This window comes from Eubalaena glacialis, chromosome 2, assembly GCF_028564815.1.
Source record: "Eubalaena glacialis isolate mEubGla1 chromosome 2, mEubGla1.1.hap2.+ XY, whole genome shotgun sequence".
Taxonomy (NCBI): domain Eukaryota; kingdom Metazoa; phylum Chordata; class Mammalia; order Artiodactyla; family Balaenidae; genus Eubalaena; species Eubalaena glacialis.
The window spans coordinates 166489549-166516671 of NC_083717.1; the positions used below are offsets into that span (position 1 = coordinate 166489549).

Sequence of the window (27123 nt, forward strand, 5' to 3'; positions counted from 1 at the left end):
GATCTCTCAATTATTAAGGGTTCAGCTCTGCTTATTGTTTTCCTGTTGCCCTCACTGGGAGCCTCTAAGCGGTCAGTGGACATGGCAGAGACTGGGGTTCACAAAATGGTTCTCCCTGCACGCGGGGCAACCCGTCTCCCACGCGGATCTTCACCCGGTCAGCCCCTGGCTCAGGGAGCCTCAGAGCCTGGATCCTGGGATACAGGAAGCTCAGGGTCCCTGGTAGGGGTGGGGGTCAGGGCTGGGTGGTGAGGGGAGGGCTGTGTGATGTCTGTCTAGGTTCGGGTGCTGTCCTGACGGGGTGTCTGTGGCTGAGGGGCCCCATCAGGCTGGCTGTGCGAGCAATTATGGACGCGACAACACCGGGAGCAGGCCACGGTCGAGAGAGGTGGCTTCCACAGTAAGTGTCTGGTCACGTGAGGGGCAGGAGTCCAGCCCCCAAGCCTGCTCAATGCCACTGTGACCCAGGCTCTTTGCAGCTTTAGCCTTGGAGAAAGGAGGTCCCTGAAGCCTGCTGGCCTGGACCATCCTCTGGAGGGCACAGGGCTTCAGCGACAGGCCTGGGCTGGAACTGAGGGGTTCAGCTAACATTCTCCTGGCGTCTGATCTGCCCCCAGGGCTGGGGTTATGCTCCATGTGTTCACGGTTCTGTCCCTCTTCCTGCCATCCTCCGCCTGGCAGCCTAGAGTTCCCACCAAGAGCCAGACCTATTTCCAACTTCCCAACCTTGGCCTTCCTCCCCAGGCCCAGCAGAATGAGCCCAGTGAGTGCCGGGGCTCCCAGTTCGGCTGTTGCTATGACAACATGGCCTCTGCGGCGGGACCTCTTGGGGAAGGCTGTGTGGGCCAGCCCAGCTACAGTGAGTGGATGCCCCTTCTTGTCCTTCCTGGTGGGTAGGCTCTGGTGCCACTGTGCTCGCCACCCCACCCAGAGCCAAAAACCTTCCTGCTGCCTTAGTTATTGCTCTTTTCTTCCACAAATACTTATTGATCACCTACTAGGTGCCAGGCCAGAGAACGGTGCCAGATTATTATTGTGTCCAACAGTTTGCACTTGTCGCCACCTGGTTGCTTGTGGGAGTTGGGGGGAGTTGTCGGTGGGGATTCCACAGAGAGGGAAGGCTGTGCTGCCCCCGGGGCTCAGCCCCCTCCAGAGACAGGGTCGTCAGGGCTGGGATGGATGGGGTGTCCCCACCCTGCCTGGGATGAGTCCTGGAGGGAGGGCTGTGAGGCAGGAGCATGGGGTGCATGGGTGGAGCGCCAGGGACCATCACAAGGACGTTGGAAGCCAGGTGGGTTGGTGGGCTGAGTCTGCAGGGGGCTGGGCACCTGGATGGGCTTTAAGCAGGGGCCAGCGTGGTCACATCTGAATGCGGAGAGGGAGCAGGCTGTGCCTGGGAGGAGGGCGATTATTATGGGCAGGCTGGGGGCTGGAGAAGGTTCAGAGCTGGTGAAGGGCCCTGGGAACAAGGGTGGGCCCTTCACTGGGCATCTTCACAGGCCTTTGGGGGCTCAGGGCTGGGTCCTCATTGTGAGCTAAGCACAGCAAGGTTTGGCCCTGGGGTTGCTCTGTGTGCGCCCTTGGGGCCTGGGTCAGGTGGGGAAGAGCACGAGGGAGCCTGTCCAGGGAGCTCACGGCCCTGACCTCTGGACGGTTCTAGTTCTGGGGGTGGAGGTGGACGGGGATGATTCTGGAGGCTGCTGGGTTCCCAGCCCAGCGCAGGTCTGGGCAGTGAACAGACTGTCCCCAGGGCTGGTCAGGGGCCCAGTGTAGATGTGCTCCATACCCTGGGAAGGGCCTCACTCCTACGTCCTGGGCAGCGTTTGCAGCTTCATTACTGGGTCCCGGTGACCTGCGTCCTCCCTGCCCCCTCAGTGTACCCCGTGCGGTGCCTACTGCCCAGCGCCCATGGCTCCTGCATGGACTGGGCCGCCCGCTGGTACTTCATCGCCTCCGTGGGCCAGTGTAACCGCTTCTGGTATGGTGGCTGCCATGGCAACGCCAATAACTTTGCCTCGGAGGAGGAGTGTGTGAGCAGCTGCCGGGGACCCCAACATGAGCCCCGCCGACACGACCCCGGGGCCTCTGGCCAAAGCACCCATAGAGACAGTGGCGGCAGCAGTCCTGGGGGCCAGCAGGAGGCCAGCCGGCACGGGACGGGGCCTGTGGTCCAGAGAAAGCCCTTGCCTTCCGGTGGCCTGTGGTGGCGAGATCAAGAGCCTGGGCCGGGGGCCGTGGACCACAGACAGGCCTTTGGAGAAGGGCCCCAGGGCCAGGAGCTTGGGCCCAGTGCCCCTGGACTGGGCGGAGACACAGGACCACCAGCGCCACCTTCCCACAGCTCCTCCTACAGGTGAGGCCCACCTTCCCCAGGTGGGATGGGGGATTAGGGACCCAGGCCCAAGGGCTGAGCCTTTTGGAGCTAAAACCCTGAGGTCAGCTGGGCCCCCCTCCATCCCTAACCTGGAATCTTCCAAACAGCCCAGACTGGAGGGCCTTGCTACCATCATTCTACAGACGGGGAAGCTCAGGCTTTGGAGACATGAGACTTGCTCAGGGTCAGGCAGTCGGTGGATGGTGGTGCCTGGACTCTCCAGCAGATCTTGCCGGTATAGCCCAGGGCCTGTCTAGTTGGAAAAGCTTATGAGCTTCATGACCTTTGGCAAGTCATCCAAATTCTCGAAGCCTCAGTTTCTTGACCTGTAAAATGGTGATGTGATCTCATAGGTTTAATGTGGGTCTCATTTGTTGTTAGTCTTGTGACTGTGTCATATTAATGAGATTTGGGAAGATTAAAAACAAAATAAATAAAACTTTGAATTCCAAAGGGATCAGGCATGTGTTTAGCCCCCCACGTGAACCTGGTGTTGCTTCTCTCCCAACCTCTCCGTCCCTGGGCTCTGTGCCTATTCTGTGCTCTTGCAGGAACAGGTTGAGGTAGTAATGCCTGGGGATATTGTCGGGGGGGAGGGCGGATTCCTGAGTCCTCGGGCTTCTGGAGCTTGGCTTCCCCTGGGACCCTCTGGCCCCACAGGTGCCCAGAATGGGATGGGCACCAAGCTTTCTGTGTGGTGAAGTCCCTGGTCCCGGCACTCACGCAGACCCTCCCTCCCACCTTTCCAGGATCACCCTGGCAGGCTCGGAGCCCTCCCTGGTACAGGCGGCCCTGGGGCAGCTGGTGCGGCTCTTCTGCCCAGATGACAGCTCCCTGGACCCCCACGCCAGGTGGCAGAAAGACGGGCGGCCCATCTCCTCTGCCAGGTGTGTGTGCAGCCTGCACAGCCCCTCTGATCTCCTGGGACGGGCGGGTGAGTGTGGGGCGACGGCCCCTCTTGTAGGAGCCAGGCTCATTGTTGCCTCAGGAGCCCAGAGCTCAAGCGCCCTCTCTTCATTCAGGCACCAGCTGCAGCCCGATGGCTCCCTGGTCATCAGCCCCCTGTGGGCAGAGGATACTGGCACCTACAGCTGTGGCAGCACCAGGCCAGACCGTGACTCTCAGAAGATCCAGCTTCGCATCACAGGTCTCTGTCCCCACCCCAACCCCCGCAGTGGGTCCTCACGGGCCCCGGGGTGGGGTTCTGGCCGGGAGGGCCTGGGCCGGGGGGCCTCCACACTGGAGGACTAGTGTTTCCTTGGGCCAGGGCCTCCTGGTGGCAGGGACCACACACTCCAGCTGGGCTGGGGCGGATGTGTTGCCCCTCGTGGCCCTCATTTCTCCATTGGTCCCCCGCCGGCCCCATGGCCCACCCTTCCTTCCACCCCCTTCTCCCCACCACTCACCCCTTGCTTCTCCTGGCCTGCTGACAGGGGGTGACGTGGCTGTGCTTCCTGAGGCTGAACCAAGGCACTTCCCTCAGACCAGGGACCCAGCCCAGGGCCACAGTCCTCGGGACCGCAGCCTAGTGGGCGGTTCTGGGGGCCGAGGGGCCGTCTCCTCCTCGCACCCACGGCCCACAAGCAGGTAACAGTGTGCAGAGCTGTCCTGCTCTTGGTCTGCCCCACTGAGGCCGGGGTTAGGGGAGGTCTCGGTGAGAGGCGGGGAGGGTGGGTGGTCCCAGGCCAGCGTGTGCTGTGAGCAGGCTTGCTGGCCCCTGCTCAGGGCTCTGTGAGGGGAGGGCTGGGGAAGCATGGCTCCCTGAGCTCAGCTTCTGGAGGAGGAAGGGGACCCCGCCCACCACCCTGAGCCGTGGGGAACGGAGCGGTGCCTGGCCCAGGCCTCAGGAGCCAAGGGAGGGGAGGACACCGGCAGCTAGAGGGCCTGAGAAGGCCTTGAAGAAGGGCAGTTTACGGAGGGGACGCAGAGAGCTGGGGGTGCCCAAGTCAAGGACCTGGAGGCAGATGTGCAGGGCGGGCGGGGGACAGTCAGAGGTTCTGGGTGGGGAGGTGAGATAAGCCACAGGTGTCTTTTAGACCTGGTCCCAGATGTCCCAACCAGAACAAAGGGGTGATGTTGGGAAGCAGAATCTGGCTGGAGAGGGGAAGGGGCCCACGAGGCTGTGCGGAGGTCCCGTCCCCTGGCGTGGGTGGGAGTTGGGGAGAGGCAGCGGCAGGGACCCCCTCACGGCCGTGGGGTGCTTGCTCTGCAGGCTGCTTCTGGACCGGCACCAGCCTGGGGTGGTGGACGCCCATCCAGGCCAGCGGATCCGGCTGACCTGTCGTGCCGAGGGCTTCCCACCGCCAAGCGTCGAGTGGCAGAGAGATGGGCAGCCCCTCTCTTCCCACAGGTTCGTTCAGCTCCTTTCCCCTCCCTCCTGGCCGGCCTCCAGCCCCACCCCCACTGGGGGAGGGAGCTGCAGGTGCCCCCTGGTCCTGAGCAGGACCCCAGGGCCCCTTGAGGGTTGGAGCTGTGGCGTCGGGCTCCTCGGGCAGACCGCATTTGGGTCTCTGGGCCTTTCCGGAGTGTGGTTAGTGGACAGAAGTAAGGGCCTGCTAACAGAGGTGACAGCTGAGCGAGGAAACGAAGGCGGACACACTTCTGGCTGTAATCACAAGGGCTCACGTTTATTGAGCCCGTTCCGAGGTGAGGCTTTTCTCCTCATGACCAGCAGAGGAGCCCCAATAGGTGGGTGCTATTTTACCCCCATTTGACACGCACAAGCTGAGCACCACACAGCTCCTAAGTGGCTGAACCAGGACTGAGCCTAGTAAACAAGTGTAGCAAAAACTAGAAACCCAAACCAGAATTATTTTGTATCAGAAAACTTGACTTGTTTATTGCCAGGCTCTAAAGTCAGGCGTCTTTAAGTAAAGGAGAGTGCCAGCTGCTGGAGGGCCTGAGGCCGACTGGCCCTTGGTCAGATCCCACTGACAGCAGGGGCAGCTCAGCCTCTCACCAGGGGAGGGAAGATCCTGCCCCTCCCGCACCCTGCCGGGCGCCTTGGGGTGGGGACGCCTAATTGTGCTTGGCCCCCAGACACCAGCTGCAGTCCGACGGCTCCCTGGTCATCAGCCGCGTGGCTGTGGAAGATGGAGGCTTCTATACCTGTGTTGCAGTCAACGGGCAGGACCGAGACCAGCGCTGGGTCCAGCTCAGAGTTCTGGGTAAGGCGGCAGTCCCGAGCGGGAGGGTGATCGTGGCCAGTGGCCTCTGAGGTCAGGTGGGGCAGGATGGGCGTGGTGGCTGACAGTGCCCCCTCCTTGGGCCCAGGGGAGCTGACAATCACAGGGCTGCCCTCTACGGTGATGGTGCCAGAAGGTGACACGGCCAGGCTGCTGTGTGCGGTGGCGGGCAAAAGCGTGAACATCAGATGGTCCAGGTAAGGCTCTGCTCCAGGCAGGCCTGGCCCTCGGGCCCTCGTACCTGAGGTGGTACAGCCCAGACAGAGGGGGTCCACCTTCCTGCAGGATGCTGCGGTCACCACCGCCCCCACCCCTCATTCTTCCACTCCCGCCTCCCGGCCTGGCATCCCGACACACGGAAGCCCCCTGGGACTGCTCTTTTCTGTTGGTCAGGCTACCCCGGGTTTCTCAACCTCGGCACTATTGAGATTTTGGGCTGACACGTTCATCTGTTGGGGTGCGCTGGAGGACTCCTAGCAGCATCCAGGCCATCCACCCGCCAGATGCCAGCGGCACTCCCTCCCAAGTTATGGCAATAAAAAGTCTCCAGATGTTGCCAAATGTCTCCTGGGTGACAGAATCTCCACTGGCGTTGAGAAACCCTGGGCTGCACACAGCTTTGAGGACTTCAGCGGTCTTTTACCCCAAATCTGTCGGTCTTTTATTCATTCAGCGGTTTTTTGCCCACTTCCTCCTTGCACTATGTCAGGACTCGGCTAGGTTCTGGGATCCTGGGGTAATCTGAGTCCCCCAGAAACTTCCAGGCAGGAGATGGCCCAGTGTCCCCCAGGCTCCAGAGGTTTGCCCTAAGTGCGTCTGTGCGCAGTGGGGTGAGGCTGTCTCCTGTCTGGGAGAATGGATGAAGGGAAGGATGTTCTTGGTCAAGCCTCAAGGGTGAGTACTGGAGCGACGATGCCGGGATGGGAATGGGCCCGCACACTGGCAGGAATGGTGAGGGTCACGGAGGTCGGCTGCCTCTCAGTGGCCTTGATGCCAGGGAAGGTGGTGGGAGCCTCTGCAGGCTTCTCAGCTGGTGCTCTCAGCCAGCCCTGCCCTGATCAGCTGTGGCTGTGATTATCCTATCAGGCCTGGATCTTCCCAGCAGCAAACATGCTCAGGACACCCCTCTTCAAAACGAACAAACATAAACACACCCTCCTCTGACCCAGTGTTTCCCTGCAGTGGGGTCCTATATCGCGTCCCCTTCATGCACGGCTGTTTACATTGTCTCGGTCTGCTCACCTCCCTGCTGGCAGCTCAGCCCTTGCCCCGGGGCCTCTCCTCCACCCCCGCACTCCCATGCCAGGGACATTGCCCTGACCGAGGTCACCAGTACCTCCCTGTTCCTCAGTCCTTGAACAGACTCAGTCCCACATGACCTGCAGTCTCCTTTCTGCTTCTCCAGCTGCTGCTTCTGTTTTCCTGGCCCGCTCATTGCATCCCTCTCTCTGAGAGGCTGGTGTACCTTGAGGTCTGTCCTTGGTCCTCGGTCCTCGGCTTTTCTCTCTCTAACTTCACCTTGGGTAGCCCTGTAGACATGAAGTTTCCAGGACCATCAGTGCTGAGACACTATCTGGGTCCAGACCTCAAATCTGATGCCTCCTGGTGTCTCACAGCACCCGAAATGCGAAATGGGGGAAAATAACCTCACCATTCACCCCTCATCCTGCCCTGGATCTCCCCACAGTAGGGGGGCACCACCACTGCCCAGTAACCAAGCTAGGAACCTGCTACCCTTGATCTCTTCTTCTCCCCCACCTCTCACCTCTGACCCTCACCCAGGTCCCTTTGCTTTACTGTCTGCCTCGTCAACCTGTTTGCACACCTGCGGCAGCCTCTCACCTGGCCTCTGCCCTCGGGCTTGTCCCTGCCCCACGCTGCGGTTGGTGATCCTTTCCAAGCACACGTGGCGTTGTCAGTCCTGCTCAGCTCACACCCCTTGCTCACCCCCAGGATCCGGTCCAGACTCCTGACCGGAGCCGTGCGCACTTCCTCACACGCCCACTCTCCTCGCTCCGGCCGTGGCCTTCCTGCAAACCCCCGAGTCCCCGTGTCCTCCCTGTCAGCCAGCTGCTCCTCCTCACCCTCAGGTCAGGCCTCGGCCAGCTGTCCTCCTCAGGGAAGGCTCCCCTACCACCTGCACCCCGCCCCACCTCCCTGGAGGCAGGGGTGCTCGTGTCCTTCATCCCGCTGCTTAGAGGACCTCTGTTGAGGAAGAGGGAGAGTGAGACTCCTGTGGGGATAAGGGGCAGATCTGGGATATCCTGGGATAAGGGGCAGATCTGGGTTATCCTGGGATAAGGGGCAGATCTGGGATATCCTGGGATAAGGGGCAGATCTGGGATATCCTGGGATAAGGGGCAGATCTGCAGTCACTTAGGTCAGCTGGTGTGAGTCCACCTCACTTCCGAGGTATTTTGCTTCGGCGTCGCTGGTCTATCACCTTGGTACCAGACCCACCCCTTCCTTAAGGTGAGGGGCTGCGAAGAGGGAGTCGTTGGCTCTGGAGTGGCCTTGGATTGCCTCCTCCCCCTGGCCCCGGGAGGCCTGGCACAGCTTCCCAGGGCCTGAAGGCGAGGGCCTGGACAGCTCTCCCAGCGTCCTCTCCCCTCCAGGAACGGGCTGCCGGTGCGGGCCGACGGCCACCGTGTCCACCAGTCCCTGGATGGCACACTGCTGATCCACAACCTGCGGGCCAGGGACGAGGGCTCCTACACGTGCAGCGCCTACCGTGGAAGCCAGGCGGTCAGCCGCAGCACCGAGGTGAAGGTGGTCCCGCCGGGTAAGGAAGGCCTATCCTAGGCATCTGCTTGTCCTTGAGAGCTGGCTGCCTGCTGCAGAATGCGGAGGGGGCAGGCTCTGCAGTCCAAGGGACTTAGCTCCAAATCCTGCCTCACCTTGCCAGTTCCTGGTAGTGTGACTTGGAGCAGGCCAGTTGTCATGGGGCTTGAAACAGCCCTGGGAGAGAACTGCCAGGGCCTTTCCATGCTGGTCAGCCTGGATGGCCAGGCCTGGCTGCCTCCTGTCTGTGGGGCTGAGGCTGGAATTGGCCAGGCTAGAGGTTGAAGTCTGGTAGAGATGTTGCTTAGTGAGCGGGACTGACAGTGGGCTTCCAGTCTGTGAGCTCCTTAAGCCAGCGACTGGGACACACGTCCCAGGGCCCAGCGCGATGCTTGGCATCACCAGGTGCTCAGAGACTCAGTGACGGAGTACATGCCTGTGTGAAGGCATTGCCTTGGCCAAAGCACCGTCCTGCAGGGGCCACTTTTCACCTCTGTCCTGCCCAGCAAGTAGATCCTTGTCTGTGTATCTACCAAACTTACGAGACTTGAGACAGGCCAGAAGGCAGATTTATGTGAGAAGGAGAGCTGTCAGGAGGATCCAGATGGGCATGTTTGTGATTAGCTATAGACATGTCTACCTGGGAAGCTAAACTGTAATCAGAAATTTGGTTGATGCTGAAGTTTGGTGGGGCTCCTGATGTGGTGTGACGTGACTGCCTTCCTGGATAGGACACTATGGCCTCAGTCCAGCTACCTTTCTCCCGCCCCGTTAGATGAGCGTTGCTAATCTTTTTTTTTTTGTGGGCAGCGAGGGGGACCTTTCTTGATGAGAAGCTATCTCCCTCCCTCCTTTAACAGTGTTCGTTCCATCAATTAGGCTGCATGTTATCTGCTGTCACCCATTTAAGCTTTTTGTAGCATTTCACTGGTTGAGGCTGTCTGTGCCCTATTCGTGGTTTGGTGGCATGATGGAACTGCAGTGTTTGAATCAGGGTGGGGGGCCTTGAGCTAGTCACACTCTGCTGTAAGGGATATACTTCTACTGTGAAGACCTCTCAAGCTTTTTGCCTAAAAGTTTAGGGTGAGAAACAGAAAATATTGTAGGGCTAAAACATGGGGGGGTGGTCACTCACACTTTTGTGAGTGGGAATGCTATGGGGCAAAACAGTTACGTGCTTACATTCTAGCCATGGTTACTATGTGCCCCAGGTGCTATTATTATCTCCACTTCAGATAAGAAAACTGAGACACAGAGAGCTTAAGTAATATTAATTTGCCCAGAGACCCCCGGCTAGAAGTGGCAGAGCCAGGATGGCGCCCAGGCAACCAGCGTGCTTCACCAGCAAGCCCAGCACCTCCTCACCTCTGGCCGTGATGGGTCCAAGGGCTGCAATGGCTGAGATAAAGTTGATACCAAAGTTATGATTTTTAAGAATAGGCATAGATGGCTTGCTCTTTATGTAAATGTAAGTAGTTCGTACTCTTGTATTATCAATAAACCAAGCCTTTATACAGCCGTCCACTTGTTAGGTATGGTCTTTTAGTTGTATTTTGGGAGGAAGCAGGGGAGAGGGCATGGAGTAGGCCGTCCCCAGCCCCATGAGGTGACTTTAGGGAGGTGCTGCTCAGGCCTAAGCCAAGCTGAGTCATAAGAGCCCCTTCCAGAAAGAAAAGGCCACTTCAGTGCTAAGATGAAGCAGCAGGATGAAACTCTCACAGGGATTTATAAGATACCGAAGCTTCCAGTAAATTCAGAGGGGAGGCAACCAGCGCTTTGTGCTCGAGGTAGTATCAGTGCCACAGTTCACAGCCTGTCCTCCTGTCACCTTGCCTAATACTCTTTGCTGTCTCTGGGGGAAGTGGAAAAATTGGAAAGATGGGGAACTAAGTGACTAAGCCGGGGCTATTGAAGGCACAAAACTTTTGAGGTAGGAGGAAACCAGCAGTGAAAGAGAGAACACAGCCTTTGCCGACTCAAAATTGTGCTTAGGGCTGACCCTGCTCTCTCTTCTGCCCCATCCAGAGGCTGCAACAGTGTCGTCCAGCTCTTCAGGTCTCAACGGTCAGGGCAGGGGGTTAACTTCCAGAGATGTTTAATTGTCCAGGCAGTCAATATTTGGGAGTCTGTGATGGGCTGTGCACTGGGCGGAAGCTGCAAAAGAATGGGAGGACCACTGCGTGCTGAAGTGAGGCCAGTGACAGTGGAAACTGTGAGCCCTCCCATAGCTGTACATACAGGTGTCATAAGGTTAGAGTGACAGCACTTTCCTTTCAGGGAAATGAAATGAAATGGTAGGTGAGAGTTCTCAGCCTACACAGGGCTTTCTTACCACCCTCTCTCCCCCTGCTGTCTCGCAGCACTGGCCACCGCGCCGAGGGACCCCGGGAGGGAGTGCATCGACCAGCCGGAGCTGGCCAACTGTGATTTGATCCTGCAGGCCCAGCTCTGCGGCAATGAGTACTACTCCAGCTTCTGCTGTGCCAGCTGTTCCCGTGTCTAGCCTCCCGCTCAGCCCATCTGGCAGCAAGGATACAACTCATAGGGCTGGGAGAAGGGAAGACAGGCTCTCAGTCTCCCCTGTCTGGCCGGCAAAGGGAGTTCTCCTCCGGAGACACTGGCCTCTTCAAAGCTGCTCCAGCTGTTGAGCACCAGCGGCAGCCTCCCTCTGTAGTCCCAGCAGTGTTTGCTTCTCTGACGTACCACACGCGCCTGCTGAGTTGTCAAGAAGAAGCATCTATTTGGATAAGGACACCCTTCACTTTACAACTTCCCTCTATAATTTGTTGCACAGGATCAGTTCACTGTGTTTTAAAGGAAGCTACCAGGGTTCTCACTTCATTTAAAGCTGTGTGGGGAGGTGTGTAATGATCTCAAAGTGTATCTTCTACGGGAACACTAACTCCTGTTGTGTCAGGGAAGCATTCTTTGCTAGAACTAGGTCTCATTTGGGGTCCAAACAGTGGTTCATTGCTCTAGTCTCTCTCGCCCTTCTAGGTAGTATAGCAACCAGCTTCAAATCCCGTTTGTGCGTACGGTTAACAGCTTGATGTTTGTGAAAACCGTGGACAAAGTGGAATATAAATGAAAGGCTCAGTATAGGGATTTGGGATGAAAGAGCAGCCACTGCATCATTATCTGAGTATGAAAGAACTAGAAAAGCTCCTTCCTTTCATCAAGAGGCTGGAGCCCTCCTCCCGAGGCGGACATGCAAAGCCAAGCCGTGAGGCTCGTCTCACACCTGCATGGAGCAGGTGGGCCTGTTCAGTGCAGTGACCAACAAGGAGCCTCTCCTCCTCAAGCCGGAATCTGTGATGCAAAATACTTGCTGCCAGATAAAAACCAGACTGTTGGGCTTCGCTGGTGCAGTGGTTAAGGATCCGCCTGCCAATGCAGGGGACGCGGGTCTGAGTCCTGGTCCGGGAAGAAGATCCCACATGCCGCAGAGCAACTAAGCCCACGAGCCACAACTACTGAAGCCAATGCGCCTAGAGCCCGTGCTCTGCAACAAGAGAAGCCACCGCAATGAGAAGCCTGCGCACCGCAACGAAGAGTAGCCCCTGCTCGCTGCAACTAGAGAAAGCCTGCGTTGTAGCAACAAAGATCCAACTCAGCCAAAAATAAATAAGTAAATAAAACAAAAACAGACTATTATAAAAAACAGCACCAGCAGGATGGGGGGGGAACCAATGGAGGGGAGGGCGATGTAATACAGGGAAGTGGTTTCAGAAATGGTTTGAGTTGGAAGAGGTCATTCTTCCTCTCTTGGAGCCTCTTAATTAATTCCTTGCTGCTAAATCAAGAGGCCTGGTTTCAGTGAGTTTCCGAGTTTCTTTCCACTTTAACCTTCTACACGTCCTCCAGAAGACTGGCTGGGCCTAGTAACAGAGGTTATTCTGGGACACAAGAAAGACAGGCATTACAGGGAAAGGTGACTTTTTTTATTACCAACACGCTGGCTGGAAAAGACAAACAGCTGAATCATGGGTGAGTGATACTTCTTGGTCTACCGCTCATTCAACAAAAGAAATGTGGCGGCACAGGTCTTTTTTTCTTTTCATTAAAAAAAAATATTGAGGTGCATTCCTTTCCCTAACCATGGCTGGTTTTGCTGTAGAAATTGGAAAATAAGGGCTACTTTCTTGGACTCCCCCATTCTTTAGTTAAACTAGTATTTGGCAAATTTGTGACACACTTCAGAAGGTAAGTTTGAGGTTAGCTAGCTCTTCTTGGAACTAGTCATAGAGTAGTGGGGTAAGGTTAGAGGTGAGAGTAAAACTCAATCTAGACCAGTGGTTCTCAACCCTCTTCCATACTGGGAGCTTTTTAAAAAACTGAACCTGGGGTTCTACTCCCCAGAGATTTTGATTTACTTGGTCTGGAGTATGGGCCAGGCATGAGGATTTTAAAATCTCCCAGATGATTCTAAAATGTATTCAAAGTTGGAAATCACTACTCCAGCCCAACTTCTCAGAATGTGAATCTTGTTAAAATGCAGATTCTGATTACTAGGTCTGGGGTCGGCTGAGGTTCTGTATCTCTAACCAGCTGCCAGGTTGAAGTCTGCACTTTGAGCAAGAAGAATCTGACATCAGAGATGTGCTTAGGAACAACCAAAGCCTAAAGTGTGGATACAAATATGAATTTTAAGAATATACTAGTCCCAGTGAAAGATTTTCTAGCCATCAACCTAGAGATCTGTGGCGGCAGTAGAATGGAGAGAGGACAAGGCCAAAAAGAACCAAAACTCACTTGCTAATAAAGAAAAGGGGAAAGAATAGCCCTTCATGGCCAAAAGCTTCTACCACGAACATTTATTTCTGTTAAAGCAGATTATAAATTCTCATCATCAGTACAAATATATATAACTTACATTTGATTGTAAGGCCAACGTTCAAAAGTAAAAATGAGATGGGATCTCATGTTGTTACCAGAGGTCAAGTGGCTGCAACTGGCAAATGGGATGTTCTGCTCACCGCGAGGGAGAGGGATGGACACACACACACACCCACACGCACACGCACACGCAGTGCTAATAAAACTAGAACCTCCCTCCCCACAAAACTCGTGGGAACAAAACTTACTTAAAGGACAAAGCAAAACCCACCAAGACCTACACGACAAACCAACACCGTAACCTGTGTTCCTGTCTATGGATATGATTATGTCATTGTCACCTTAGTGTTAAAACAAAGTAAAGGATTAACATAAGGAAACTGCAGCAATATATAGACGAAAATACATATTCTCTATTTAGATTGATTCCATTAAAATAATGACATTAGAATTTCTTTATAGGTTTAAAACCAGGACAATACTGCTCGCTCTTTATTTAAAACTACAACCTAGTTGACTATATTGGTCATAAGCATGATTGTTGTTGCAATGTGCTACTTACAGTAAATGATACCAAGTAAGCTAGGGATCCCGTCTGCGACTTCCAACCCTTCCTCTTTTTACTTCAATAGGCATAATGATAAATCAATCTTATGTACAATTTCTTACAGCTAACCCTTTACCTTTGGCAAGATTACTTACAACTCATACAACTTTTTAATAGTGAGAACTATTTAAAATATTCTAAATGCATAAAAATAAAGATTTTGGCTTTTTGATATATATTTATAATATTTATTCTTACTCAAAATGGAAGCTCAACTTTACCCCTAAAATATAGCTCTGCTGGGCGGCTCCTGATGTGCCCTCCTGGGAATTCTGGCAGCACAGCCTGCCTCTTGTCCCCAGCCCAAGCACAGGCCACCCTGTTTTTGATCTTTAAGACAGGCCAGTACTGAGAGAGGAGGCAGGTGAATGGCCTGAAAAACAAAGGGAGATCGTTTTGCTTCCCGTTGTGTTTTATATTCCAGTAAATGTGCTTTGAATACAGGTTCCTGTTCAGATACTTCTGCCTCTCTGTTGCCAGAGATTTGTGAGGGGCTGAGGGAGGAAGAGGGGGGCAGAGGGTAACATTTCCTTAACTTCTTTAGTCTAACTGCAAGACAGCTCTTCTCTAGGAATGGTTTTCTCCACTTTTTTCAGTCAATCACCCCTTCAGCACTCTATGCCTGGACATGCTCCTGGGGACCTTTGGGATTAGTGAAAAGCGTACTGGTTGGGAACACAAAGTCCCCTTTGCTCCTTTGACCTCCACCCTCCGCCCTTGCCTAAGTACAGACAAAATACGTAAACCATAAGTACTGCTTAAAGTTCAATTTCAAAAGTCTTCTGTAAGTCACTGGAGAAAGGGTTGGTGGGGGAGGGGTTAGTACGCTGCTTGGACTTGCTTTCTAATGCGGCCCACTGGGCTTCGAAAGGATCCACTGGGCAGGTGCCTGCAGGAACCTCTGTGTGCTTGTCTCCTGAGGCCAACCTGCCATCGTCTACACCATTGAAAGCTGCAGAACCGTTGAGGTGCTGAGCAGGAGGCTTAAAGAAGGGGCTGGCAGTAGCACTGCTTGTCTCGTACTGAGGGAATGTCTGCTGCTTGACCAGGTTGGGAGACTGATGGGGTTGGGTAGCCTGAGGGTGGCCTGCAGTGCCAAACACGTTGGCAACCATCTGGGAGGGAGTGATGCCCACCACAGGCACATTAGGGGCTGGATAGGTCATCCCGTTAGCCACAGGATAGGACTGGGCAGGGACAAAGGCTGGCTGCAGGGGTGGGACCACACCCACTGGCACAGGCTGAGAGGTGAGGAATGCATTTCCTTGGAAAGGTGGCGCTGGCTGGGAGATGGCACTGGGTGGAGGAGGTTGGAGAACTGGCTGCAGAGGGGCAGCTGAGGCCTGGGGCTGCTGAGCCCGGACGCACTTGGACACCTCTTCCAACCAGCGGTCGGCCTCAGAGGGAGTGCGTCTGTGACCAGCCTGGAAGAGACCTGGAGAGACAGCACCAGAAGACTGACCCCACTCGGTCCCTGGAACCAACGAGAGAAAGAGAAGAGAGAATCAGAATTATTAGGGGCTTCTTTCTTCACCGGATTATCTTGGCTATTTGAATAAGCCTAACGTGGAACAAGCCCCCCAGTGGGATATTCTGTGGTTTTGGTAGGTGGGAGGAAGGTCTCTATTACCAGGTTTTGTGGTAGGACAGGGAGAACCCATGAGACCATGTGGCTATCTCAGCCACACTGAGGAGCTGCTAGATATGGCTCAACTGCATCGAACCAAGGCTGCTGGCTGGCATCAGAACCTATCCCCACCGTTGCTGTGGCTTGCACATACTCTAAAGGGCCCGAGGTAATTTACCTTCTGCTCTAACAGAATGAAAAGAAAATAACCAGCGACTTGGTGCCGTACTTTGTGGCCCCTTCCTGGCTTCCAGACATATGTTGTCTTCCTGGTGAACTGCCTTTAATATTATTAAAGTTTTTTTTTGTTAATAAATGTTCATTATAGAAAAACTAGAAAGTATAGAAAAGCAAATATAAGGTGCTTTTTGTAGCCTTTTTTGTAGGCCTGCCATTGTAAGAGGCAGAGTTGTCTCTTCCTACAGGCACGGCCACGGATCCACATCCAGGGATAGGCTCTCTTGAGGTAGGGCCCAGGAATCTGGATATTATGAAGCTCTATGGGTGGTTCTATAGTCCTAAGAACTATCAACCTAACCTCTTTAGTTCCTCTCTGACACCATCCTTTCTTTTTTTCTTTCTTTTTTCTTTTTTTAACTGGAGTATTGTTGCTTTACACTGCTGTGTCAGTTTCTGCTGTACAGCAAAGTGAATCAGCCATACGTATACATATATCCCCTCTTTTTTGGACTTCCTTCCCGTTTAGGTCACCACAGAGCACTGAGTGGAGTTCCCTGTGCTATACAGTAGGTTCTCATTAGTTACCGATTTTATACATAGTGGTATATATGTGTCAGTCCCAATCTCCCCATTCATCCCCTTGCCCCCTTGGTATCCGTACGTTTGTTCTCTATGTCTGTGACATCATCCTTTCTTAATAGTAGTTTATTTCCAAGAGGGATCATACTTTTCCTAAAAGGACTCCTCCCTGGTTCCCACTCAGCTAAATGGCTGATTTTTGAACAAGGGTCACTTATCTGATCCCAGAATCCTCACCACCATCTGTGGTCACCTTACCCGAATGTGTGGCTGCAATTCCCTTGTTAGCAGCATCAGGGGCATAGGCCCAAGGGTTGGTTTCACGCACAGGCATTGCTACGGGTGCTAGAGCAGTATGGGCTGGCTTAGCAGCAAGCACATGGAAGGCTGAGTCAGTGCCATTAGCTACAATGGGAGCAGACAACACCAATGGAGTTAAATTCATGCAGGGTGTACAGGCGGCCCCTTGGAGCTGGGTAAGTCAGGCCAATGTGCAATACTGATGGAACAGGTAAGACAGAAAAGTTGGTGTTGGGATAACCATGCCATTTGCAATGGATACACAAACCTTTTGGCAAAGAGGGAATTAGAGGCTGTAATTAAAATGGGTGTACTGAAAAAGTTATATGACTCTTTTAGGAAAATAAGTGTATGGAGAGAGAGGAAATGAAGACTAGAAAAACAATTTCAAATTAAGTTGAACAGAGCTGCTTTGTATTACAAGCAGGAAAAAATCTAACTATTCTAAGATACAGCTTAGCCTTTGGCATAATGATATAGATAAAGTATTTTCTTCTCCTACCACTATTCCAAAAGATCAAATTATGCCAACAATAACAACAATGGTTAAATACAATAATTCCTTATTATGTGCTAGGCACTATGCTAATAGTACTTTAGTGTGCATCATCTCAATTAATTCTCTCAAAACCCCCATATTACAGATGAGAAAAATCAAACTTGGCATATGTTTTCATATGCTTAATAATTTTTTAATTTGCTACAGAATTAATTTCATCTTTTTTAAAGGTTTTTTTCCCCTCAGTAATGTTTGTGATATCTCAAGGCACCTACTATTCTTTCCTGTCTCCCTTTATTAAAATCTCCTAACGCTTGCTCCTTTACTCCAGACATCTATTCCATCACTTTCTATTCCTTAGCCTAGCTCTCTATATTTCGTACGGAACAGACAAGCAGGCACCTTCTCCTGCCCTACACTAATCAGTCCCTCTTTAGGACTCAGCGACTATGCTTATGGCATTGGTATGATTTACCCAGGGCTTGCCTAAAAGACTAGCTTATCCACACACTGAGAGTCCCTTAAAGGCAGGGAAAGGACTATATTCTATTCAGTTTTGTACACCCACTGCCCTGTAAATAGGCACAGAGTAAGTGGAATGTAACAGGAAGTATATTCAGAAAGACCTGGGTTTAAATCCTGGCTGTGTGATTTGGGCAATTTACTTAACCTCTCTGAGCCTCATTTTCCTTATCTGTGATGCCTACCTCAAAGGGTTGTTGTGAGGATTAAATGAGATGAAAAAAATGCATGAGTCCTTACCATGATGTATGTGGCAGACACTGTGCTAAGTGCCCAATAAATTGTGCCTATTATTATTGGTAGTATAAATATTTGTTAGATGAAATGCAAAGCCACTTGGTGCACATGACTATTAAGGTTTTTTGTTTTTGTTTTTAAAAGAGACTCCCTCCTAGAGGAAAAGCATGCTGTAGCTTTTCAATAAGAGCAGGCAAAAAAAGTCTCCACAGCAAAACTTTTTCTGAGCTCTCTCCCAAAATAAATGAAGAAAGATCAATTATAGGAGCTCAAATTCTAAAAGTCTGTAATTTAAGTTATATAGACTCTTTGCTGACCTTTGAGTCAATACCAACTATTAATTCAGTATCCCTGAAAACAACAACTTTTACTAATTCTTCAATGCCACAAAGGCTAATTTTAGGATACCTGTTATGGAAAATGAAATGAACTGAAGAGCTCAAAAGAAGTACCTTTTTCTTTATGGGCCTCTTGTGACAGGGTAGAGACTAGATGAGTCCAGTCTTGGCACCACTGATAATTTGGGCCAGATTGTTCTTTGTTGTGAGGGTGGCTATTGTGTACACTGAAGGATGTTTACTGCCATCCCTGGCCTCTACCAGGATGTCAACAGTAAGCACCTGCTACCACATTGCGAAACCCCAAAAATGTCTCCAGATAATGGATACCGAATTTTCCCTGAGGGGTCAAAATCACCCCAGGTTGAGAACCACTGTGCTAAAGAAAGCATAAGGCTAGAACCAACTCTGATGACTGCTGTTTCTGGAGAACTGGCTGGATACTCTGACTCTTAACAGTTAAGTAGCAAAAAAAGCAGTGGGTTGGGACTACAGATGCTCCTGATAGAATGGGATGAAAGATGGGTAGGTACGTGCAAAATGACAAATGCAGACATCTCAGGAAACAGGAAGGGGAACAAAGCACAAAGACACTGTCAAATAGGGAAATTTAACGATTCTGAGATAATATCAAACAGGGAATTAGTGGGTATGACCAGGTCTTGGGAAGCTCAGAATGCCAACTTACAGTTAGTGAGCAGTGTCATAAAAGTACTAGTTTCAAAGAGAACAGGTGAGCAGGCTAAGTGGGCACCAACCTTGAAAGGCAGGAGACTGTGGTGCCACCACTGTCACTGGCTTGGTCATTGGGGCGGATGAGAAGGGGTCCTCGGAGGCTGTGCTGAAGGCACTGGTGATCTGTGAGCACAGGGAGCTGATGCTCTCCACCTCCCCTTCCACCTCTGGCACTGCAAGACAAACACAAGATGGCTCCACACAGAAAAACGGAACAATCCTGAAACAGAACAGCATCACACAAGGTGGCATTTTACACTGAATCTTTTATTTGTGGAAGGAAAAGACTCAACTGTCAGGTGGGGATATAAAAGCAGCTTCAAAAAATTTCCTGACTTTTCACTGGCTTTTCACATGAGAAGGTATAAAATGATAACAATTCCTGTACTAAGGTCTATCTTCCTCCCTTGCAAATCCTCAGATTTCCTTATTTCCTCTCCTGTGTGACACTGTTGAGAACTTGCTGTTCTCTTTTTGTGCCAAGATGTTCAGTCAGTAAAATCTTTCTGGAAGACATCTACAACCTGTTTGTCTTCCGACCAGGTCCCAAGGCTGTGGTCTGAGCTAAGTTCTGCAACCCTCCAGTGACTCTTGTCAAAAAATGGGTTTAAGTCAGGGGCACCAGTGGGTGCTCAGTCCTTTCCTCTGTAATAAACTACGACAATGTCATCACTCTCATTTTTCTCCAAAGTACCAAGTACCTGAGCTGTGATAACATGAAAAAGTGAACTGAGGTCCAGGACTCCAGAGGCTTTGCTCTTAATATTGACTCTGGGGGGCTTCCCTGGTGGCGCAGTGGTTAAGAATCCGCCTGCCAACGCAGGGGACACGGGTTCGAGCCCTGGGCCGGGAAGATCCCACATGCCATGGAGCAACTAAGCCCGTGCGCCACAACTACTGAACCTGTGCTCTAGAGTCCCTGAGCCACAACTACTGAACCGGTGTACCACAACTACTGAAGCCCATGCACCTAGAGCCTGTGCTCCGCCACAAGAGAAGCCACCACAATGAGAAGCCTGCACACTTCAATGAAGAGAAGCCCCCGCTCGCCACAACTAGAGAAAGCCCACATGCAGCAACGAAGACCCAACACAGCCAAAAATAAATAAACAAAACAAAACAAAAAAAATTGACGCTGGGATACTTCTGTGTCACGGAGGAAGCTAATTATATGTGCTGAACCTCTGTTTCCTCAACTGTGAAAAGAGAATAATCGTTTTTGTTTCCCATCTGCTCCAGCGGGAGACTGAAAATGAGGTACTTGAAGCATCTGGAGTTTCAGTTTTTACAGGAGTTGAGAGGTGGAAAGACTCTCAGTAATCATTTAGTTTAACTGTTCTTTAGGCTGAGTTTTATCCATCAAAGAACTTAACTCTCTGTACTTTTGTACCACCAGCAGTGGGAGTGCCCTATTGAGACAGAGCTTCCTCAGATTCTGTTAGAGCACTAGCTCAACATGTCTCAGAGTGAAGTAAAATAGGGCCCAATAAAAGCACTGACCAGATCTGACACTTTAGCTCCGGATCTTATGATGAGGATAGAGCTACCAGGGCTGGCTCAGCTGTACACAGGCCACACAAAGGCCTGTGTGGCAGTTCTGAAAGGTAATGAATATGTGTGAGCAATCCCACTGTCTCTGATGAACAACAGATCTTAGATTTATACAGTAGACCCGTTTAGAGTTTCCTCCCTATGGAGCCAACCAGCCACAAGGACATTGAGAACTTATCCATTTCTTCTGGTACATCTGACAGTAATGCTATTTAACTGGATGTGTTTCCAAAGCCTTTTAAATTAATTCCCTGCTGGGTCCCAAATGGCAGAATAAGAATGGAAACTTGAGACCCTTGATGTTTGGAAGCAGGTACACTTTCATCAGGACAAATCACAAACCTTGTAGCTCGGGCTGGGAATTCCCATCATGGCTCTGTTACCTATTTGTTGAAGAGGAAGGAACGACTCACGTCCCTCTCCATGAATCTCCATTTTCTTCCAATGGGAAATGATACAAGATATGTAACCACCAACCAGCCTCAGAAAGAGGGGGGGCTGGTTTGATGGGATCAGTGACTCCACTGGAAGTGATGGTAACGCTTCAGTGCCAGAGCACCCAGTGAGTTAGGTGGATGCTGCATTACCTGCATTTTTTATGGGGAAATCAGTCTTCCTCTGCATAGTGGAAGGCAACTCATTGATGCGCAGGGATAGCTGGCGTTTAAAGGGTGACATCTTCTGGCTAAGAGCAGGAAATCCTCGGAAAGAGCCTTGGCGAGCAAGTTGTTCAATTGGTGCGTGCCGGCGTGGGATGGCGTGAGGATTGTTCATCTCCAGAGAGGCAGTAGCATCCGAAGTGGGAGAGGTGGGAGAGGATGGGGATGGGGCAGTGTTGCCAGGGGCCACTGATGAACCAACAACTGTCTTATCTGTTTCAGCTCAAGAAAGTCAAGAGAAAGAGGACCTTAGCAATGTCTTCAAATAATCTGAGCTTATACCGCTGAGGAACTCAAAAACTCTTCTAGGTCTTTTTACCCATCTCCTTCACCATGTCTCTTAAAAGACAGGTTAGAAGCGAGGCTCAGATCTCCTATTTTTCAGACAAATAAAACGTTTAGTAACCTACTACATGTCACATGGTATATCTACTAAGACACAAATATTAGATCTTTTATTCCCATGCAGTGATTAAGACTTTGAACAAGATTAAACAAAACAAAACAAAACAAAACTACCTATGAACTCCTAGCATAAGGTCCTTTAAAGAATGATGGTTCACAGTTTTCAATGTTTGTTTGCTTTTTTGTTTGAGGGAGAGGATTTAGGAGTGGCAGAGTCAGAAAGGTCTAAATAAGCATAAGTTTGATTAGATGTTAAAGAATGTCATAAAGCAGACATGGACATTAGGCATTTGTGGCTCATTTGAATAAAAGCATACAGAAGTAAAATTTTAAATTGGAGTAAACATAAATACAAGACTGTTTCCATGTGAGTACCCACTGTGACCCATTCTGATTGTGGTAAATCTCTACTCCCCTCCCCTCACAATCCTCTGTAGATGCTAGGACTCAACCATTTTGGCAGTTGCTGTGTGTATCAAAAAGTATTCTTTGGTGGTATTAAAGAACATGCATCCAGTCTGAAAATCACTGAAGCATACTAAATAACAGGTATACATACTACATTTTCTAATTAAAATAGCATGGTGTTTTTTTATTCTTTGGTACCCTGGCACAAATGTTTATAAGAAATGAAAAAAACATCACAATCAATAATTTAATTTCAAATAAAAATATGTATCCTTTTTTTGGCTTAAAAATTAGAGCTGTTTGGGTCAGTATTAATGAAGTTACCTAAAATGGCTGGTTTAGAATTGAAAGAATATAGTAAAAAATTAGCAAAATTATATTAATATATATTTAAACCGAACTATTTAATTCCAAAATATTCCTTGTTGGTTTCAGCCCTAGTTATACACAAGAATGCAAAGCATTTTCCCTAAGCCCTATCACTCAGTTCTAAAATACACTTGACTCAACTTTAGAGAACAGCCTCCTGAGTGACTTGAATGCTTGTACAGGCATTTCTGCTATGCTGCTATGGGTACCTGAAGAAAAAACACATTCTGCAAAACCACACACTAAAATTAATGGGGCTATGGAAAAAAGAGGGGCCAGCGTCTCAAAATCTGGACTTTTTTCACAAAAGCACTAAAACAACAGTAATAATCTAATAAGAGTATCACTGAGAAATTTCTGCCTGCATTTACACCCAGCATCACCATCAGTGGGTCCTCTGCAGCCTAAACCTGGGACTTGTACTTCTTCCTTTAAAATGTAGGTCCTTGATAGCATTTGCTTCTCACAGAGATCAGATGCATCAGAATTTAAAAATCTGTTTGAGGATGCAGGTTTTCCCAATTTTGCTTTTGAATGTCTTTGCAGCTTCTTCAACTGCACTCTCAGCTTCCCCGGTAGTTTAACATAATGGGAAGAGTAAACACTTTGAAGCCACTAAACAAGCCACTCTAAAGGAAAGGACTCTGTTTAAATTTTTAGCTTTGTTTTAAGGTCTTCATATATTGCTAAGAGTTCTCTTTGACTGTGAAAAAGCTTGCCCCTGATAGCTTCCAAATATTAACCTGTTGGGAAAAACTGTTTAAATAAACACACATTGTAGTAGAACAGATTGTACCTTTCTTAGCATCTTGGATTTGTTTCATAATCTCCTCTCTTTCTGCTTGCTCAGTGGCTGTTGTGACACGGAATGATCCTTCTCTTGTGAAAGTGGTCCGACTGGCATCGAAAGTAGCAGTCACTCCACATTCCTTCTCCCGCTTCTGCTTACGTTCTAAACAGGCTGCAAAAGCACAGCCCACTGCGTGGCTCAGCCTTTCACCCTGTATGTAACAGAAGGTTTAAAAAACTTTTTTAGAGTTATGGTGTCAAAAATTACACATTAGCTTGGACCACAAAATAAGTCTGTTTCCACATAGGCAAAATGTTAGGAACTCCAGCTTAAAATTAGATTTTAGTATATTAATACGCCAAATTAATCTAAATGAATTATTACCTTAGGTAATGCTTATGATCCTTTACTGTAGTAGGCACTGGGTAAAGCGACCATCGGTAAGCGGTGCTTTCTGAGCAGCCACCAACACTTCCTTATTAGTCAGGTCCCTCTGTCGCTCACGTTAACTCTGGTCACCAGCTTAGAAGACACTGCTCAAGGTTCCAAGCCCTAAGTCTTGACACACAAACCTCTATTTGCCATTTAGGGGAATAGTAGCAATATTTACCAAGCATTTCTAAGAAACCACTGGAAAGGCAGGGCAAATTTCAGAGCTTAAATATACTATCAACATGTCTAGGAAAAAAAGGCGCAAACTTAAAACTTCAGATAAATAAATACAACTGCAGCGATGAGAAGCAATCAGGCAGAGGAAAGCTTAGCTTTCTCAGTCTCCCTTTCTGAATGCTCCTCCCCCACCCCATCTGGGCCCTCAGTGCTTGTAGGCTCTCTCCCATAACTTCCCTATCTTCTAGCTCTCTCAAACCCCAACTCTACCTCCCAACCACACACAGGCAAGAGTAAAAGCATGTTTCACCCACATTTTCTACTTATAAAGGAATTAAACAGATAAACCTGAATTTTGTGTGTGTGGGAGGAGAGGAAGGCTTATGTAAACTAAATATTGTTTTAAAGATACACTAGATTACCTAGAGTAAATTTAACAAATTCGGTGGGTTATTTTTTACCAGGGTTATCTGTATTTTAAACTATATCCCTAATTGTGGAATAAAAAAGTTAGGGATGATATAATAACTGTTGGCGTCTTTAACAGCGAGAAGAGATATCTGAGAACAGGGAAACCTTTGTGGAGTTTACAAAATCATACCATGTAAGCAGCTGCTCCTACATATCGCTCTGAGTAAGTAATTTCACTGCATTTTATATGCCAATATCAGATATCATAAGGAGAAGTAAATGTCTGAAATGCTTTTGTCCCTAAGATTTCACATGACTGTAAACTGTAAGATCTCACATGACTGCTTATTTAAAGACTGACAGACTCACTCTTTATGAATCTGCATGAGTTTCCATCTAACTTCTTAGTAGGATGATACAAGGGTAGGCATTGAAGGGTGAAATAGGAGAGAGGACCGAAAGAATTTTAGAACCCGTGTGCATTTGAACACAGCTCTATTACAAGGACAGAACTATAGGCCAAGGAAACTTATTATTTCGGCTAGGCCTTATGGCAGAAGTTCTTGAAGTGGAGCAGTTACCATGGGCCAGACCCTATGCTATGAGTGTTTATACTTGTTACCAAATTTAGTCCCCACAACTGTTATCTCCATCTTACAGAAGTGGATACTAAGACTTAGAAAATGTTAAATAACCTGCCCCAAATCCCACAGCTAGTAAGAACCAGAAAGAGGAACAGAACCCATATCTGATTCAGAGCCTGAGCTCCTAATATTTGTTTATACAACTGCTTTTTAAAAAGCTTTTGGTCGGGGGCTTCCCTGGTGGCGCAGTGGTTGAGAATCTGCCTGCCAATGCAGGGGACATGGGTTCGAGCCCTGGTCTGGGAAGATCCCACATGCCGCGGAGCAACTGGGCCCGTGAGCCACAATTACTGAGCCTGCGCGTCTGGAGCCTGTGCTCCGCAACAAGAGAGGCCGCGATAGTGAGAGGCCCACGCACCGCGATAAAGAGTGGCCCCCGCTTGCCACAACTAGAGAAAGCCCTCGCACAGAAACGAAGACCCAACACGGCCATAAATAAAATAAATAAATTAATTTTTAAAAAAAAGTTTTTGGTCAATATTAGAGTACGGCCACCACTTCCCTTCAGGTTAAACCTTAGCAAGAGTTAACCGAGTTGTAGTCATGAATGGCTACAACTGCCTTATTCTGTCTGGACGTTTAAAAACTCAGAAATTACACACTCAATGCTGTATTATAATTAAGATCATCATCATCTAAGAGACTTGTCTTTCATATCAGAATTTTGGGTAATTTATATGAAGAATGATAGATTCGATTATTCCCTATTTTTATTTTTTTTAAATTAATTTATTTTATTTATTTTTGGCTGCATTGGGTCTTCGTTGCTGCACACGGGCTTTTTCTAGTTGTGGCAAGCGGGGGCCACTCTTCTTGGAGGTGCACAGGCTTCTCATTGTGGCGGCTTCTCTTGTTGCAGAGCACGGGCTCTAGGCAGGCGGGCTCAGTAGTTGTGGCGCACGGGCTTAGCTGCTCCGTGGCATGTGGGATCTTCCTGGACCAGGGCTTGAGCCCGTGTCCCCTGCATTGGCAGGAGGATTCTTAACCACTGCGCCACCAGGGAAGTCCCTATTCTCTACTTTTAAACAAAACCAAAATTTCTACTATGTAACAATTTCTAGCATAGTTCACTGTACCATAATTTAGTATTTCTATTTTTTTTTTTTTTACTTTTTTTGTTTTTTTTTTCTTTAAATTTTAATTTATTTGTTTATTTATTTATGGCTGTGTTGGGTCTTCATTTCTGTGCAAGGGCTTTCTCCAGGTGCGGCAAGTGGGGGCCACTCTTCATCGCGGTGCGCGGGCCTCTCACTATCGCGGCCTCTCTTGTTGCAGAGCACAGGCTCCAGACGCGCAGGCTCAGTAATTGTGGCTCACGGGCCTAGCTGCTCCGCGGCATGTGGGATCCTCCCAGACCAGGGCTCGAACCCGTGTTCCCTGCATTGGCAGGCAGATTCTCAACCACTGCGCCACCAGGGAAGCCCAGTATTTCTATTTTTTTAATTGAAAATATACTCCCACTCAGTTCTTGTGGTAGAGTCGCTTTGTAAATGAATTTATAAGCGCCTTTCAAATGCCAATATCTTCTACCCAGATGAATTAGCAAACAAATGCATGTAAGGATCTTGAAAATAGTTCTAATAATGAAAAGTTTCAAAGAAATTTTAGCAGCCACCATCACCAGAGAACTTTTACTTTCCTTTAATGACCTTGGATCTCAGCCAATCATCTTGCTCTGTGAGTGGTAGGGTTATACCAAGAGTGTGAATTACTTGAATAAAAGGAGTGAAAGCAGGCTAGTTTAGTCACTTCCAAGTGCTGTAACAGCACGTACTTGTTAAAAATGTAGTGGAAACTGTTTGGCTGAGCCAACCCAGAAGGAGCTTGGTGACTGAGGCTAGTCATGATGAAATCCATGCTATTGGACTCACCGTGTCCTTGACAGCCATGAAGCAGTGACAGATCCAGCGCCGAGTTGTGCCATCACGACATATGTAAGAGAAGGCCCTATCAAAGTTCCTATCTGGGGCACAGAAAGAAACTTTTTCTATTGTCTGGTCAACTATGAGGTCCTGGAAAAAAGGAAAACACAAAGGAATAGAGGACTTATGAGGTTAATCAAGTTTCTCAGAAGAAACACAGGATGTTCATTTCACAACACAAAATCTCTACATCTAATGCATCAAGGCTATAGAATAGCTGGATCTGAGCCAGAAGTCTGAATACTAAGAATTTGACCTAGGAGAAATCCCAAGAGGCACTTTCCCCAGATGCCTCCCTCACTTCATCTTCATGTATATAATATATGCCTGCTGATTCTAGTTTTATGATGGTAAATTCCATGTTCAATTTTACAATATATGTAAATCAATAAATTTAATCCAATTTCCAAATAACTTACATTCAAATAACATCATTTCCAGAACAGCTCTATGTATTTATTAACTTACTGATCATTTGAGTATGACTATGTTTATATACTTGCTGAATGACATCGTCTACACATAGTATAAACATTGCACAAAATGTTTTTTAAA

General features: G+C 49.4%; 2 protein-coding genes across 11 annotated transcripts in view; one reads left to right on the forward strand and one right to left on the reverse strand.

Moving 5' to 3' along the window:
- The window catches only part of PAPLN (papilin, proteoglycan like sulfated glycoprotein), a 40914-nt gene extending 28930 nt beyond the window's left edge, over window positions 1–11984 (forward strand). Inside the window, exons 18-28 of one of the 4 annotated variants that reach the window (XM_061180999.1) lie at window positions 280–400; window positions 745–859; window positions 1876–2353; window positions 3124–3261; window positions 3397–3521; window positions 3808–3961; window positions 4587–4724; window positions 5414–5541; window positions 5648–5756; window positions 8175–8341; window positions 10701–11984. In XM_061180999.1, coding sequence (XP_061036982.1) covers window positions 280–400; window positions 745–859; window positions 1876–2353; window positions 3124–3261; window positions 3397–3521; window positions 3808–3961; window positions 4587–4724; window positions 5414–5541; window positions 5648–5756; window positions 8175–8341; window positions 10701–10843 — 1816 coding nt within the window. In that variant the 3' untranslated portion in view covers window positions 10844–11984. Of the gene's footprint in view, window positions 1–279; window positions 401–744; window positions 860–1875; window positions 2354–3123; window positions 3262–3396; window positions 3522–3807; window positions 3962–4586; window positions 4725–5413; window positions 5542–5647; window positions 5757–5952; window positions 8119–8174; window positions 8342–9575; window positions 9801–10700 lie in introns of those variants that run through there. The other 3 variants (XM_061181000.1, XM_061181001.1, XM_061181002.1) reach the window with 3 other exon arrangements.
- Window positions 11985–13139: 1155 nt separating this feature from the next.
- NUMB (NUMB endocytic adaptor protein) overlaps window positions 13140–27123 on the reverse strand; it is a 193248-nt gene continuing 179264 nt past the window's right edge. For 5 of the 7 annotated variants that reach the window (XM_061181004.1, XM_061181005.1, XM_061181003.1 and 2 more), the window contains 6 exons: window positions 26518–26658; window positions 22989–23193; window positions 20939–21232; window positions 18824–18973; window positions 16428–16574; window positions 13140–15257 (listed from right to left, as the gene is read on the reverse strand). In XM_061181004.1, the coding sequence (XP_061036987.1) occupies window positions 14542–15257; window positions 16428–16574; window positions 18824–18973; window positions 20939–21232; window positions 22989–23193; window positions 26518–26658 (1653 nt within the window). In that variant the 3' untranslated portion in view covers window positions 13140–14541. The remainder of the gene's footprint in view (window positions 15258–16427; window positions 16575–18823; window positions 18974–20938; window positions 21233–22988; window positions 23194–26517; window positions 26659–27123) is intronic. The other 2 variants (XM_061181007.1, XM_061181008.1) reach the window with 2 other exon arrangements.